The sequence below is a fragment of the Podarcis melisellensis genome, assembly GCF_964234715.1.
Source record: "Podarcis melisellensis genome assembly, chromosome: 10".
NCBI classification, from domain to species: Eukaryota; Metazoa; Chordata; class Lepidosauria; order Squamata; family Lacertidae; genus Podarcis; species Podarcis melisellensis.
The window spans coordinates 28,834,148-28,849,288 of record NC_138542.1 but is presented as its reverse complement, the minus strand read 5'-3'; the positions used below and the strand labels follow the sequence as shown (position 1 = coordinate 28,849,288).

Below are 15,141 nucleotides of genomic sequence, written 5' to 3'. Positions count from 1 at the left end.
AATATATGCTATAGGGTAATTTATGGACCTAATAGGTATCTAAAGCCATTTGCACATGCAGAATGTAGGCACCCTATATATAGAAAGGAGCAAAGCAGTGATATTTTAGGGAGCAGGCTAGCAGGTGGGGCACATTACTTACACCATAGGAACCTACACAACACAAAACACTGTTGCTGTATGTAGGTTTTATTCTATTTGTTTTTTATCATATATTTTGGAAATGTACATACAGTGGTACCTCGGATTAAGTACTTAATTCGTTCTGGAGGTCTGTTCTTAACCTGAAACTGTTCTTAACCTGAAGCACCACTGTAGCTAATGGGGCCTCCCGCTGCTGCCGTGCCACTGGAGCACCATTTCTGTTCTCATCCTGAAGCAAAGTTCTTAACCTGAGGTACTATTTCTGGGTTAGCGGAGTCTGTAACCTGAAGTGTATGTAACCCAAGGTACCACTGTACAGGGTTTTTTTCCCCTTTGATTTTTTTTTGGGGGGGGCAAGAGAGTGGGGCCCTAAGCTACAGATTGTTTAGCTTATCAGTAACTCCGGCACTGATGGCACCCGTTGTTGCAGGGCTTTTCTTTTTTCCAGGCAGATGGGTGCCAATGCCATGATAAGAAAACAAGGGAGGCGTTCGTGGTGAGTTCCTAGCAGATTGGCATTGCTAGCTGGCTCCTGTGCTGAGAGAGAGAGGTGTTTGCGGACTGGGGGACTTCTTGAAATTGCGCGCGTTTCTTTTTTGCAGACGGGTCTTGGTAGAAAGCCTCGAAGGCGGGTAGAAAAGAGGGGGAAGCCAGGAGCGCTTCCTGGAGGTCTTGCCCCCCCCCCGTCCCTCCAACAGCGGGACTGCTGGCCTCGGCGAGGCAGCTCCGTCGGCGAGGCCGGCTGCTTTCCCTCTGCCGTCGAGCATCTCTTCCCGAGCGCCCGCCCTCCGCCTTGTTGTCATCACATGGCAGGGGGCGGGCCCAGGCAAGCGCTGCCGCGACCAGGAGGCAACGGCGGCGGCGGAAAGTTTGGCGAGGCGTCTGGAGTTGGCTGTGCAGCGGCGGAGCCTCGCCCGCGGGTCTAGCGGGGGCAGGCGGCCATGGAAGGGAACCTCCGGCCCAGCACCCCCAAAACGGGACACGCTCCGCGCTCCCCGAGCGCGCCCGGCCGCCCCGTCGGAAAGCGCGCCGCGCCGACGCGCGCCAAGGGAGCTCCGGCCATGGGCGCCGCGCTGCCGCCGCTGCTCCTATGCTGCTGCTGCCTGGTCGCCGCCTTCTCCCCCTCCTCGGCGCTGGCCGAAGGGTGCCCGGCGCTGCCGTGCCGCTGCCGGGGGGAACTGCTGGACTGCAGCCGCCTGAAGCTGAGCCGAGTGCCCGAGCCTCTCCCGGACTGGGTCGTGCAGCTGTGAGTAGCGAGAGCGGGCGAGCGGGCTTCGCTCCTGCCGGGCTTAGGGGCGCTAGGGGGCGCTCCGGGCTCCCCGCGTCCCAGGAGCGAATGGCTTTGATTTATTCTTTCGCGTGCTCTTATTCCTGTTCTCATTTGATTTCTGCACCGCTTAATAAGTTTAAAACAGGCTGGAGTGTGGAAGGGACGAACCTTTTGCAGAGTCCCATGTAGTTCGGTGTTGTCTGCGCGGGCTGACAGCGGCTCGCCAAGATTTTGGGCCTCTTGGAGAACCCAGGACCTAGACTTGGGTGCTGCTTTTTCACCTTATTAGGCCTGTATAGTTTTATCTCGAAGCATCTCCTCCCGTGAACAGATGCCAATTCTAGGTTTCGATTCATATATTCTTGTCTTCTCTGTCTGCCAATAAAACTTGGTTGTTTGAACCCAGGACCTTGTGAGGTGGGCAAGGCAGATGCTGCACCCCTGAGCTGCACATAGGGGCAGTGGCATGTTTTGAGTGGCCCTCCTTGTGTTCCCCATCCTCTTAGCAGGCTGATTCCTAGAGGTTAGTAGCATCCACACACGGTCTGTGCTTTGCCACTGTGGGGGAGGAGATGATCCCACCCAAATGGCAGGGCGTCCAAGTGAAGTTCCTGGCTCCAAAGCAGGTGAGCTGTCAGGTGACAGGGATGGCTTCAAAGCAGAGGTGGAAAACCAGTGCTTCAACCCCGACCATAGACCACGCTGGCTGGGAGTTGGGAGTCCCACCAACATAATGGAGAGCCACCTCTCCTTTTGAGGAATCCCACCCCCTCAACACAATCCCCTCACTTTATTTCTCTCTGGGCAACAGGGACGTGGAACTGGGACTGTTGCACTCAATCTCAGCCTGTTGCATTGCCCAGAGGCCAGCTGGAAAGTGAGCAGGTGAGAGATAAGGCAGAGGCCCTGCCCTACCCTCTCTCTCTCACGCAACAGGGAGGTATGGGTGGAATCTGCTGGGCCTTCCTAGAGGGAGTGCCTCCAAGCTGCTACACATGGGGAGCTCATAGGTGAGCAAAACAGACACCACTGCTTCTCTTGGGCCAGCATGTGGAGTTGGGCCCTGGTGGGGGCAACTCCAACCCACTGTAAGAACTTCAGAGCCAAGGCCTATGTATTCCAGCATCCTCTTCCCTGCGGTGGTCAATCAGCTCCCTCTGGGAAACCCTTAAGCGTGGAAGGAAAGCAATAGCTCTCTTCTGTTGCTGCCGCCGCCTCTGTTCCTGGAGGTAGCGCACGGTTGCCGTAACTAGTAATTTGCTGGTTGCCTTCATAAAGTTGCCTAATGCTCCTTTGAAGGTTGTGGTCCTGAGGGGAGGGCTTGGATGGGTGAAGGAGCAGCCAGGGTGGCATTGAACAGGCCGCCCCCCTCGCCTAGGTGCTCCATCTGGAAGCAGGGCTGGGTTCTGTTCCCACTGCTGTGCAGAGGGAAAGGTTATGTGTGGGGTGGGGGAGAGAGAGGGGGGAAGTGGCTGCCCCTTGCATCTCCCACTTGCTTTGATTTCTGCCTCCCTTGAGGAGGAGGAGGAGGTGGTAAAGAGGAAAGACTGCTTCAAAGAGGGTGGAACCTCATCTTCTTGAGACGGGTCCAAACCTCTCATGTTGGCAGGTGCCAGGGCCTTGAGATGCTGGGGCCTAAGGGTACCAGCTCCAGATGTCAGTCTTGACTGGCGCAAGTAATCAACTTGAAACTTCTGAGTGGGGGGTGGGGTCTGAGGCAGAGGGATGTGTAAATGTGGTTAGTTGTGTGTCTGTAGGGCAAAGTGGATTTCTTCCGTCTAGAATGGACAGCATATAGGAGTGTAATGAGCAGGGGTAACATCCCAGGCCTATTGTGTCTGAAACTCCCATTGTTCTAGGTGCATTTTGCGACAGGGAATTTCATCAGTGTGATCAGTTTTTGAGCTCTGGGCGCAGTGTTGCGCCTAAGATTTCGGATTAAAACTGCAGAGTGGAAGGAAAGGAGGACCTTTTTCTGCCTCCCTACTTCCAGTTACTCTCTGAAGACTGGAGGAGAGACCCTCTTAAGAATATTATGGGGGTGGGTAGGGGAAGGCTGTGAAAAATGAACATAACATTTTAGCTGCAGTTCATTCATTTTCAGCTTTGTATTCTCGTTATAAAAAAGTGCACCTAGACATTCCGTTGTTGCGCCCATAACCTAGGTTTAAGGTGCCATGTAGCTCCTAGCTTTCATATTTCAGTTTCTAACAGTGATCTGTACCTTTCCTTGGAAAAATGATGCAATTTTGTCCCCCCTTCCATTTCCTCAATGCCGTTATCCTATAATGACACATTAAAAAGTCAAAGAAATGGGTGGCACTTTCATGTGGAAATTTGCATTATTATATCATGTACATATAACTTAATGTTTGATGAGCCTAATGCATAATGAAAATTGCTATATTCACCAGGAAGCATCCAAACAGAGTTTCTTTTTACACAAGGAGGATGCTGATCTACAGTTGGTAACATCTTTAGTTCATGTGCAGAAACCATTGCCCTGGGAGTCTCTGTTATTGGGAGAATGATGCAGAAATATGGCTTGGAAACAATACAGGATTCCATAGAGAATTAAAAGCAATACAAATATGTATTGAAATGCCATTGTGTTAATAGGCAGGGGACTCTGACTCTCTGCTAATTAAATGTATATTAAATATGTTGCTTTAAAACAAGGGTTTCTGGCATCCTACATTCCAACTCCACTTTCTCCAAATGTTGGCTATATAAAAAACGTGGATTTTTGAGAACTGCTCTGGCTGATACTTGTTTAAGCAAACATGGGACCCAGTATGGTCCCTGAGCAACATTCTTCCAAGCTGAGAGCAGTTTTAGAAAAGTTGTGGTCTCTTGTGCTTTTGTTCACGTGATGATTTATTGACACAGTAAAGTAGTTGTAACTTGACAAGCATTCATTCATTGTGCTGTGGGTTTCAGTCTCTTGTGCTAAGTTACTGATTCCACTGGCTGTTAAATTAACTCATCAACACAAGCATGAGAGATGGACATGATTGAGCTGGTATTTTCTTATCTAGTATCCACACTGATTCCTCCACAAAGACTTGGAAATTTTCTAAAGTCAGAAAGTAGGTGAAAAACTTTGGAATAGTGTGATTGAGCTTAACCTCTTGTCATTTCAATCACATCTCAATTGGTTTATTAATTTTCTGTTGCACTTCAGAAGCAAGTGCAGATAAGAACTTTAAAGTAAACAGGAAGTCTTTGAATTAGTTCTGGCTAATTCTGTACAATTGCCTACTCTGGAGGTCTTCCTTACTGAGAAAAAGTGACTGTTGTATTGATAACACTGGGTTTGACTCTGTGGAACATTAACAGAACAGTCCCTACTCAAAAGTAAGCTCCATTGAGTTCAATGGCATTTACTCCCAGGTAAGTTGGGAACCACAGAGCCTAGGGCTTGCCGATCAGAAGGTTGGTGGTTCGAATCCCCACAATGGGGTGAGCTCCCGTTGTTCGGTCCCAGCTCCTGCCCACCTAGCAGTTCGAAAGCACTTCAAAATGCAAGTACGGTAGATAAATAGGTACCACTCTGGCGAGAAGGTAAACGGCGTTTCTGTGTGCTGCTCTGGTTCACCAGAAGTGGCTCAGTCATGCTGGCCACTTGACCCGGAAGCTGTCGAGATGAGCACCACAACCCCAGATTCGTCCGCGACTGGACCTAATGGTCAGGGGTACCTTTACCTTTAAGTTGTGTATACGATCGGAGCCACAGATAGTTGAAGAATCTAAAGGCCAAGCTATTATTTGACAAGAAACGTTTGTCACAATTTTCATTTGTAGATTTGATTTTAAACAAACAAAAAATCCTGTAAACTTTTCAACAAAAGTTTATCAAATATGATGGTAGTTTTCCTGGACACTTGGTTAAAGGTGCAATAGTAACAATCTAACAAACAAGTGGAACCACAGGAAATCCTAGCAAGTAATTTATAGAAAAAATGCTAATTAGGAATTAAAACTGATTTTAAAGGGTTGTTTTCTAAGACGGATATTGGGTCAACAGAAATAATAGCAAGATATCTCTGTGACAGTTAATTTAGTGGCCACTAAAACAAACAGATCTTTTGTTGTTTCAGTTAGCACAGTGGAAGCTTTCTAATTGGATTTCCCCTGGAGACGTAAATTGTCCATATGTACATTCGCATTCCTTTAAAAGAAGTGTGAAAAATGGGCTCCACTTGTATAAATAAGCACTTGGCCTTTTGTAAGGAACCCTGCTGTGATCACTCATTGGGCAGCTGTGTCACTTGTTCTTAAACTCACAGGATTACCATCTTTGTAGGTGTCACCAGACCATGTGGTCTGCTAGGTTTTGTGCAAATGTTTCTTTTGTTTGAGTTAAATGCCTTTAGAAGTTCCTGTTCATTACTTGCTTTTCCACCCCCCTTAAAAAGCGTGCAGGCAGACATGTGGCCTTCTTCTCTTGCCTCCTGTTGTTCTTATGCAGCAGAACTGAGACTGCTAAAGAACTCAAGGCAGTTAAGAGGCAATAAGGAAACAAAATAGTTTGTTGTTATTAGCGTAGATCACTGTTGTCCCAGATAGTTTTGTCTGTGAATAATATGAGGCTGCAAGCATGTTTGCCAAAATATTCGTGATGGGAGTTCATGTTGATTATATAACCAAAACTACTTGCTTCAAAAATCTTAAATCTCTGGCACCTCACCAATATATTTCCCAGGGAAGAGTTCCTACTGATTTCAGAGGATCTTACTTTCCAGAAAGTCTGTAATTCTAAACACATCTACTGGGAGGTAAGTTCCAGTAGGGTTGCTTCTGAGTAAACTGTGCAGAGGAATGTGTTCTCCAGAGTGCTTAGCATTTCGCCCCAAGACTGCATTCCTTTTCACACTTGGGAGCAAACCACACGAGTTCAGTAGTGTTTACTCCCAAATGTGTAAGGAATGCAGTCTTGGGGTGTGGACTTCAAGAGAGCAATCCTATGCTTGCTTTACCAGAATGCAGCTTACTTTTGAGCAAACATATTAAGGAATAGGCTGCATGTAAAAATGATCAAAATAGCATGCTAAGAGTGCAACCCCATACGTGTCTACTCAGAAGTAAGCTTAGTGTAGTCTACTATAATTTATTTCAAGGGGGAGGGGGATTGCAGGCTAACTCCTGTAAGATTTTTAATAGACTTAGTTACCCTAAGCCAGGCATCCCCAAACTCAGCCCTCCATCTGTTTTGGGATTACAACTCCCATCATCCCTAGCTAACAGGACCGGTGGTCAGGGATGATGGGAATTGTAGTCCCAAAACAGCTGGAGGGCCGAGTTTGGGGATGCCTGCCCTAAGCAGTGCAAATTTCTGAAGTGAATTTTAGGTCCTTCTGTAGAGCAGAGGTGAGGATCCTCCAGATGTTGCTTGAGTATAGCTCAACTGGTGAGAGCGTGGAGCTGAGAATGCTGAGGTTGCAGGTTCGATCCCTGTATGGGACAACTGTATTGCAGAGGGTTGGACTAGATGATCGTCAGGGTTAATTGCAACACTATGTTCTATGATTTTGTGAGTAAACCTCTCATAGACCATTGGTTATGCTGGCTGGGGCTGATAGGAGTCTCAACAACATCTGGAGGGCTAGAAGTGCTTCATCCGTGCTGTAGAGAGATGCTGATTAATTCTCGCTTGACCAGAGCTTTCCCCTATCGCATGTGTCCCTTTAGTTCTTCCCACTCAAGACAACCACCCCATTTCTGAGGAGAGAGTGCTCTTGTGCACAAGTGCTGCTTGCAGGCATGTGGTTGGCTGCTGCGAGAACAGGATTATGGATTAGATGGGCTATCCAGCAGGCTCTTCTTGCTATCTTAAACACTGGTAGCCATCTGAGTGAAAAACCTATCCCCCCCCCCTTTACATTCAAATTTCTTGCTGGATGTGATTTTGGGTGGTGGGTTGGAACAAATGATGCAACTGCGAATCCCAGACCTGTTTTTTGAACTGGCTGTTGGAGGACCAAAATTGTATTATCTGTACGTGTTGTCTGAGTTGTGGTTACTCTTGTAATTGCAGTTGACATAGCAAAAGTCTCCGAGTGAGGGAAAGTGGCCAATTTTAACACAGTTTTTTACTACAGGCTTTCACTGAAGAGGTATTCACAGACTTAAATAAAACCAAGACTGTTCAGAGCTTGTGAGTGTTTGTAATAGTTTATCAACAAATTTTCTTTACGGTTTGCCTCTGCTTTCAGGGCAGGAGGCTAGTCGCTCAAGAGAAACACTCTACAGTTTAAGAACTTCGCTTTTGTTAGGTTTAAAGTTTAGCAGCCAGGATGGGAGAGGAAGAGAGACTCTGAGCAGTCGCCATACATCTTTGCTGTTTTTTCAGTTCTCTTTGGAATTCTAGATTATTTTACCAGGGTTTGTCTAGGAATGTTGAAGCTGTCACTGAGACAGGGGGAAATCTAAAGGATGGTTTCTGCTAATGTTTGTATTACATCTTGGTATTTACATTTTCTAAACCTTCCAGTTCTTACCAGAATTGCCAGAGGAAAAAAGTTTGGATAGTTTTCACAGCTGTTCTTCAGCATTTTCCAGACTAAAATCTGAACATAGCATGCTGATTTACGAGTCACTTTGGATCTGTGTCTTAAAACAGCTACAGCCTGCCTCTTTGTTTTTTAGCTTTCCTTCTTTTTGCTGAATTAGCAGCTATAAAGGCCCCAATGGGAATTGATTAAGAAGCTGCTGCTGGATTTGCATTTTAAAATTTTGAATTAAGTTTCAGGCATTTCCAAGAAAGACCATATTGATTGCACCTAAATGGCACACATGGAGCTGATCCCTAACATACACATTTATAAAACCTCCGAAGAGCTGTTTCTTCACCACTTCACTTTGTTGAGATTATTTGTGAATCGTATTGCTGATAACACCACCCTTTATGGTGAGCACTTACTTGGACAAACACAGAAACACAGGCTTGGAAGACCTTATTTAGTACAGCTTAGTACCATTCCGTAAACCAAGGATTGTTAAAAGTTGGAACTGTGGAATACTTCAATTGTTGATTGTCCTGCTTTCTGACTGTCCCTCCTCCTATAAGCTATCTCTTAAAAGCACCTTTGCTTTAACTAACTGAAGTTTATCGATATTTCTGAAGCCAGGTTAACTGTGGTTTGCCTTAACCACAGTTTTGGGAAATAAGCAGAGTTCAAACCTTGGTTCTTCTGATCATGACTTGCTACACTAAACCATAGTTTGAAGACTAACCAGATCCCCACATACCAACAAACCATAGTTAGTTGCAACTGGAAGCAAATGCTCTCCTCCTTGCTAATGCAGTAGAGAAGGGAGATGGAAAACATACAACACCCTTCTGTTTATCTAATGTACCTCCCCCCAAAATGTCAATCCCTCCCTCAATCAGACTCAAGTGTCGACTCTAGATAAATATTTATTTCTGTTCATTTGTGAACTGAAAAGAATGTTAACTGATGAGTTTAAATTCTGCATTTATACACTATAGCAGCAAGTATTGCTATCTTTTAGCAGAGGGTTGTTAAAATGTCCTTTAAGTTTATGTCATACACACTTGGTTCTCATAATTCGTCAGAGAGAGAGAGCATTGGGGAATTCTGTTTTGAAAGCAAAACTGCACCAGAAGTTTCATGTGCAGAAGCTTCCCCCTCAAGAAGGTCTTCCTGAGCTTTCCATTTGCAGGAAAAAGCTTCCAGGCCAGCAGTCCACTATGTGTCTTCTAAGCTAAGGTGAGAAGAGTGTGCAAGCTGCACTTTTGAGTTTGTACCAACACCATGGCATTTTAAAATGTGCTCTGCTTTCAAAAGTGAAGCTTGCACTTGAAATGCCTGAATCCAGCCGCCTTATAAGTTTCAAAGTGCTACTAGTAAGCTTAAACCACTGTAGAGATTTTTCTTTCCATGTACTGTGGTTTAAGGGAAGGGCAAAGAGGGAGGAGGCAATTGGGAGTGGAAAATGTGTTTCCACCACTTTTGTGATTCCAGCTTCTGCTCCTAAATTATAAGGAGGAGGTCTGTTCACATTATTTTTTCTACGGGTTTAAGAAATTGTATTTGTTGCTCCTGCCCTTTTAAAAAGACAAATGTGCACACTTAAAAACCTATTACATCAGGGGAGAAGCTGATTTCAGAAAGGATTATATCATTATTTTAGCTCCCATCCTGTTTCTAGCAGTTTTGCAGGAATGCTTATCTCTTCAAAAGAGTCATCTTCTCCTTGTAGATTCTAGATAGTGTTAAAAATTGCTATAAATAGAAGACCTATTAAAGTGCTGGTAATTGTTTGATTTGAGCTGTTGAGCAATAAAGGCACATTGTAATTTTTTTGGGATGGGAGTCATAATTTTCCGAATCAGGTTTAAGAAAACCTTAAGGGCTTTTTGAGGGATATTTGCATCTCCTCCCAGCCCCCCCCCGCCCCGCTTTAAAGCAGCACAGTGCATGGAAAATCTGTGGATATCGGCAGTGTCAGAAAACACAAATTTAGTCTGAAACATAATGCAAGTTGTTATGCTTATGGTTGCCTTGATGGACTCCAGATGGATGGTGAGCTTGAGCTCTGAGTGAAAGTGTCTGGCTCCAGTTTGGTGATCATGCACAGCAGTGGTTGTAATTGCAGGATTTTTATAGTTTAAAGGCTCTGCCAGATTTCTCTCTCCCCCTCCCCCCTTCCTCGCCCCAATGTTATAACTACAGCAGAACAAATCCACTCATGTCTGATACTGTCTGGTAGGTCCTAAGGCAAACAAGCATGTTTTAAATAAATTTTCATAGGGTGTCTCTCCCCCTCCCCCATCCTGCTTTCTTACTTTTTAGGTGAACTGAAGAAAGGCAGGTTGTTGGAAACAGCACTTTTTTGCAGCAGGATTTTGAAAGCTCTTTGTTGAAATAATTGCTGATTCTTGTCTAATGCAGGATGAACAGTAATGTATTAGACTTTTAACAGCCATGACTTCATAGTATTTTGGCTGTGGGTTTGCATAGTTTCTTCTAATCCCTGTGAGCCAAGGCCAAATATTCCAGTTGAGGCGCAAGGCAGCAGAAAGGCCTCTCTCTGTGTTAAAGTGAGCTTAATTCAGATCACCGTTTCAGTCTTGTTGAATTAGTTGGCCTACATCTCTTCAGTTCCGTCAAGGGTGCCCTGGAAAGACTTATGCCTCCATCCATTATGGCTGATGCGCATGAGGAAGTGGGCTTAGGATGCTGCAGGATAGACACATCTGTGGCAGATGGGGCTGTTTCGTTCAGCTTTGCATTCGAAATGTCGATGCCTTGAGGCCGGAGTGTTTATCCAGGCCTGTTTTCCACTACTCACATATGGCTTGCATTAACATTTTTATGTGTGAGAATTAATGGTGCAAAGACACGTGAACACAGGAGAGGAGAGGTTTCCGTACCACCCAGCCGTCAATATACCTAGACTTTGCAAATTTAGACTTACCAGGTGAAAGCCATAAATTGAGCAACAGCTTTATGTTGGATTTGCCAGATGTCGCTAGACTATAACAACAATCTTTGGCCCCCTAGACTTCTATGGCGGGGCGGGGGGGGGGGAGTTTGGCTCATATACTGAATAGGAGATGTAGAACTGTGACGGTGTTTTATTGGCAATTAATTGAACCAACTTAAGCGGATGCAAAAGTATCTTCCTGTGGGCCTTCAACACTCCCCAGCCAGCCAGCCAGCCAGCATGGCCATTGATTGTGGATGATGGGACTTGTAGTCCTGAAACGTTGGGCAAGTCACCAGTTCCTCACCCCTGGATCAGATGGTGGAGAATGAAAAGGCACTGGTATGGGATGATGGGAGTTGCATCCCTTACCAACAGCATATGGAGAGCCACAAGTTCCTCACACCTGCCTTAGAAGAACAATAACAAGGTTATCTGTAGATGGAGGGGAGAGGCACAACAAAATCAGTGTGCATTTTATGTGTTATATTTCAATATATGATCCAGTTTCCTTCTGTGCAAGCTACTTGCTTGTTCTCTTTGAAATGTACCTGATATTGGTGAAAGTTAACACAAGAACTTTTTTTCTTCTTTTATCCTTGCAGAGATCTGAGCCACAATAAATTGTCTTCAATCAAGCCTAGTTCCTTGAGTCACCTTGGTAAACTGCGAGAAATGTAAGTGGCTGCATGTTCTTCTGTTTGACTATAATATGCATGATGTAAGATACATTCCTTTAAATGATTTTGAGTGGTGGTATTCATAGCGATGCATGGGCACAAAATTATACAATGTGAAATGAAACTATAACTTACCGGGGGGGGGGCGTTTCAGAGGGTATCTATGTAAGTCATTGTTGCCGTAGGTTGTCCCCACTTCCCTTTGGCGGGGGGCGGGGCTACTTTAAGTTAGTGCAATGGGTTAAAATGGTCAAGTGGAAATCAGAAAATACCAATCGGCTCTTGTTTCTGTGTCAGCTGACTTGTGTTTTTTTTTTTTAATGTTGGCAGAAAACTAAACAGTAATGAATTTGAAGCCATACCCAATTTGGGACCTGTTTCAGCAAACATCACTCTCCTGACTCTGTAAGTCTGTTTTTAAAATATTTTTATTCATATTTGAAAACATAATGTTTAACCATGATTTAACACTATGCTGACAAGATAACATGAGCTCCAGTGAATGAAACCTTGAATATGCACACTTCCCTCTCCTTTCTGGACCACTAGGAGAAGCACTTCAGTACAGCTTAATTTCGCTTTCTAGGATTCATAACAAGTGAAACTAAATATTGCAGAAGTCCTTCTAGTTGCGTGGGAGGAGAGGGGAGGGTTGGGTGTGCTTGGGCTCATTCTAACTCGTGCATGTAGAGCTAAACTATGGTTTAGCATTGTGTGCAAACCAGGCCTACACTTGTATAGTCTGTGATTGGGAATCAACATTCTGATTTTGTGTAAGGTGGCTTCCTTTGCTGCTGCTTGCTTGGAGTTGGTTGCTGGCTTTTGTAGAGCCGCTTCTTCCAAAAATATGTCAAAGATAGAGATTATGGGAAACATGCAGACTTCAGTCCAACAGAACATATGGATCTGCATACATGAAGTACTTCTTCTTCTTTTTTTTAAAAAAAAAGGCTGAACTCCCACCAGTTGAATTGAGTGTTTGAACAGAGCACCTCTTTGTCAAGACTTTTACCTTTTTCTAATGATCCATATTTTTGTTTTTTAAAATTCTAGGTCTGTATGTTTAGTTAGAAATTAAGAAAAGCAGAATTGAACATCCCATTCTGAACATTGATCACAATAATTTCCCTTTTCTCAAGAATTTGGCAACTTTCCAACTCATAACCTTTTGCTCCTGTGAAATGGAATGTTTGTAAGAACTTCTCAGTCTAGGTTTTCTGATCCTTAGTAAGTAAAAAATGTTGTTCTTTGTGTGACTTGGAAGTGCCATTCGATTGCTTCACGGTTGTCTCGTTTTTTCTAACAGTGAAAATCTGCACTTAAGTACAAGTTGCACGGTGTCTGTTGGTAGAGGACGCTAAAGGGTTAAAATAATATGGTAAATTTTGGGAAGCCGTTCAGTTAATGAAAGTGATCAGTATTCAATTGCTTACATCTGGTGACTTATTATCCTGCTGTTTTTACTCTGAGCCTAGGTCAGCTAAGTCAGCTGGTTGCAGCCGCTGTGTCTGCTCTGCTCCTATTTGGGAAAGAGCTGAATGACATTTGATATTGGTGTGGCTTTCTTATAGATTAAGCTGGGTGGAGGAGAGAACTGAAAAGAAAAGGCAGATGGTTTATGGGGGAAAAGAAGAAGAAGTGGAGAGCTGGTCCATAAAATTAACAGCAGCCTATTACTATAGAATTCCATAGGTGAAATATCAACTTGAGGCGTAAAAGTTTAGTTTCTAAGGTCTCCACCCCTACCGTTCAGCCTGAGCTGTTGTGCAAGTTAATCAAGATTTTTAAGATCAATTCACTCATTTATTTTTGACTATGTTAAGGTCCTCATGTAGTGTCTTTAGCTTACCATTTTCATGCACAGAATCTTTTTTTATTTTTAAAAAAGCTCCCTTGTGAATGAACAACTTACAAATTGCCATACCATGAAATCTTATCACATGGGCTCTGAAGAACAAGGCTAGATCTTCTATATTCCTGAAAGAGCGTCTCCCAACCCCATTGTTCAGCCTGGACACTGAGGTCCAAGGGCTTTCTGGCAGTTCCCCTCTTTGTGAGAAGTGAGGTTACAGGGAATCAGGCAGAGGGGCTTCTTGGTAGTGGCGCCTGCCCTGTGGAATGCCCTCCCATCAGACGTCAAGGAGATAAATGACTATACAACTTTTAGAAGACATCTGAAGACAGCTCAGTATATGGAAGTTTTTAATGTTTGATGTTTTGATTTGTTGGAAGTCATCAGAGTGGCTGGGGCAACTCAGTCAGATGGGTGGTCAGCGGTTTGAATCCCCGCGAAAGGGTGAGCTCCCGTTGCTCGGCCCCTGCTCCTGCCAACCTAGCAGTTTGAAAGTACATTAAAGTGCAAGTAGATAAATAGGTACCACTCCAGTGGGAAGGTAAACGGCGTTTCCGTGTGTGGCTCTGGTTCACCAGAAGTGGCTTAGTCATGCTGGCCACATGACCCGGAAGCTGTACGCCAGCTCCCTCGGCCAATAAAACGAGATGAACGCCGCAACCCTAGAGTCGTTTGTGACTGGACCTAATGGTCAGGGGTCCCTTTACCTTTACCTTTACCTTTAGTAGTAGTATTAGTATTATTATTTATCTCTGCTAGTGGAAGCTGCTCCATTAGTGCAAATGGGAGATTGCCCCACCAACCTCAATCTGCCCTTAGCAAGGCCTCAAATATTTACCTCATTATTTATGACCAATCCAGTGAATAGCATTGCCTATTGGCTTCCTTCTCAGAGTTGCCCTTGCAACAGAACACCACAAGGAGGAAGATGAGGGACAAAACTTGAATTTCTTGGTTCTGCCTTTCATTTGTTCTGGCTCCATCCACTGTTGGTTTCCCCGTTTTCCACCCTACCATGTCTCAATCAGCACCAGCCACCACAGCTTTCTGTTGTGTCCTCTACTTTTTACATTTCAAAGAAGTGTAACTGCAGCTCAGGAAAACCTAAAAATATTCCTCTGCAGCTGTGAAAAGACTTCAAAAGTCAAGTCTCACAATCTTGAACTTGTGAGTTTATGTTAGTTTAGCCAGCCGGCCAAATATAAAGATCTTTATTTGATTTTGGTTGTGTGTATGGTGTGCTTTTTCCCCTTATAAATAAAATAGAAGTACACATTTCTTTTAAGGTGCTTCCTGAAAAGATGTGGAATTGTTATGCGGCACAGTTGGGCTGCTTGAGAAGAGGTGTCTTGTTACCATTGTCCTTTGAAACTCACACAGTGCCTCTGAATGGCCTCCGAAGGCTTCTGATTATGCTCAGCAGAAGTCGGCTGAGGTTACAAGTGTATGTACCATCCACCTCCTGACCTCTGCAGAGAATGACTGGAATTAGAAATAGTAGCAATTTATTATGGCTGCTTTGACATGAAAGCCACCTTTAGGTCAGCACAGCATGGGCCCAACTTTGGGATGAGCACAAAATAAAATAAAGGCAAAGGACAGGGATCAGGTGGCAGTTGAGTATGTAATCAGGGATGTTCGCTTTACATTCTGCAAGCTAACTGTTCCCCGCCACACACAGGCACACAAAACCCCCTGCAAAGCAGAATCGACCCTATGGCCTGCCAGGATGAAGCTGAGTC

The 15,141-nt window shown here is 44.6% G+C and overlaps 1 protein-coding gene across 1 annotated transcript in view; it reads left to right on the top strand.

The window, feature by feature from the left end:
• Positions 1 to 997: 997 nt before the first annotated feature.
• The window catches only part of LRIG3 (leucine rich repeats and immunoglobulin like domains 3), a 55,453-nt gene continuing 41,309 nt past the window's right edge, over positions 998 to 15,141 (top strand). The window contains exons 1-3 of the mRNA XM_081928004.1: positions 998 to 1,390; positions 11,473 to 11,544; positions 11,878 to 11,952. Of these exons, the coding sequence (XP_081784130.1) occupies positions 1,086 to 1,390; positions 11,473 to 11,544; positions 11,878 to 11,952 (452 nt within the window). The 5' untranslated portion in view covers positions 998 to 1,085. The remainder of the gene's footprint in view (positions 1,391 to 11,472; positions 11,545 to 11,877; positions 11,953 to 15,141) is intronic.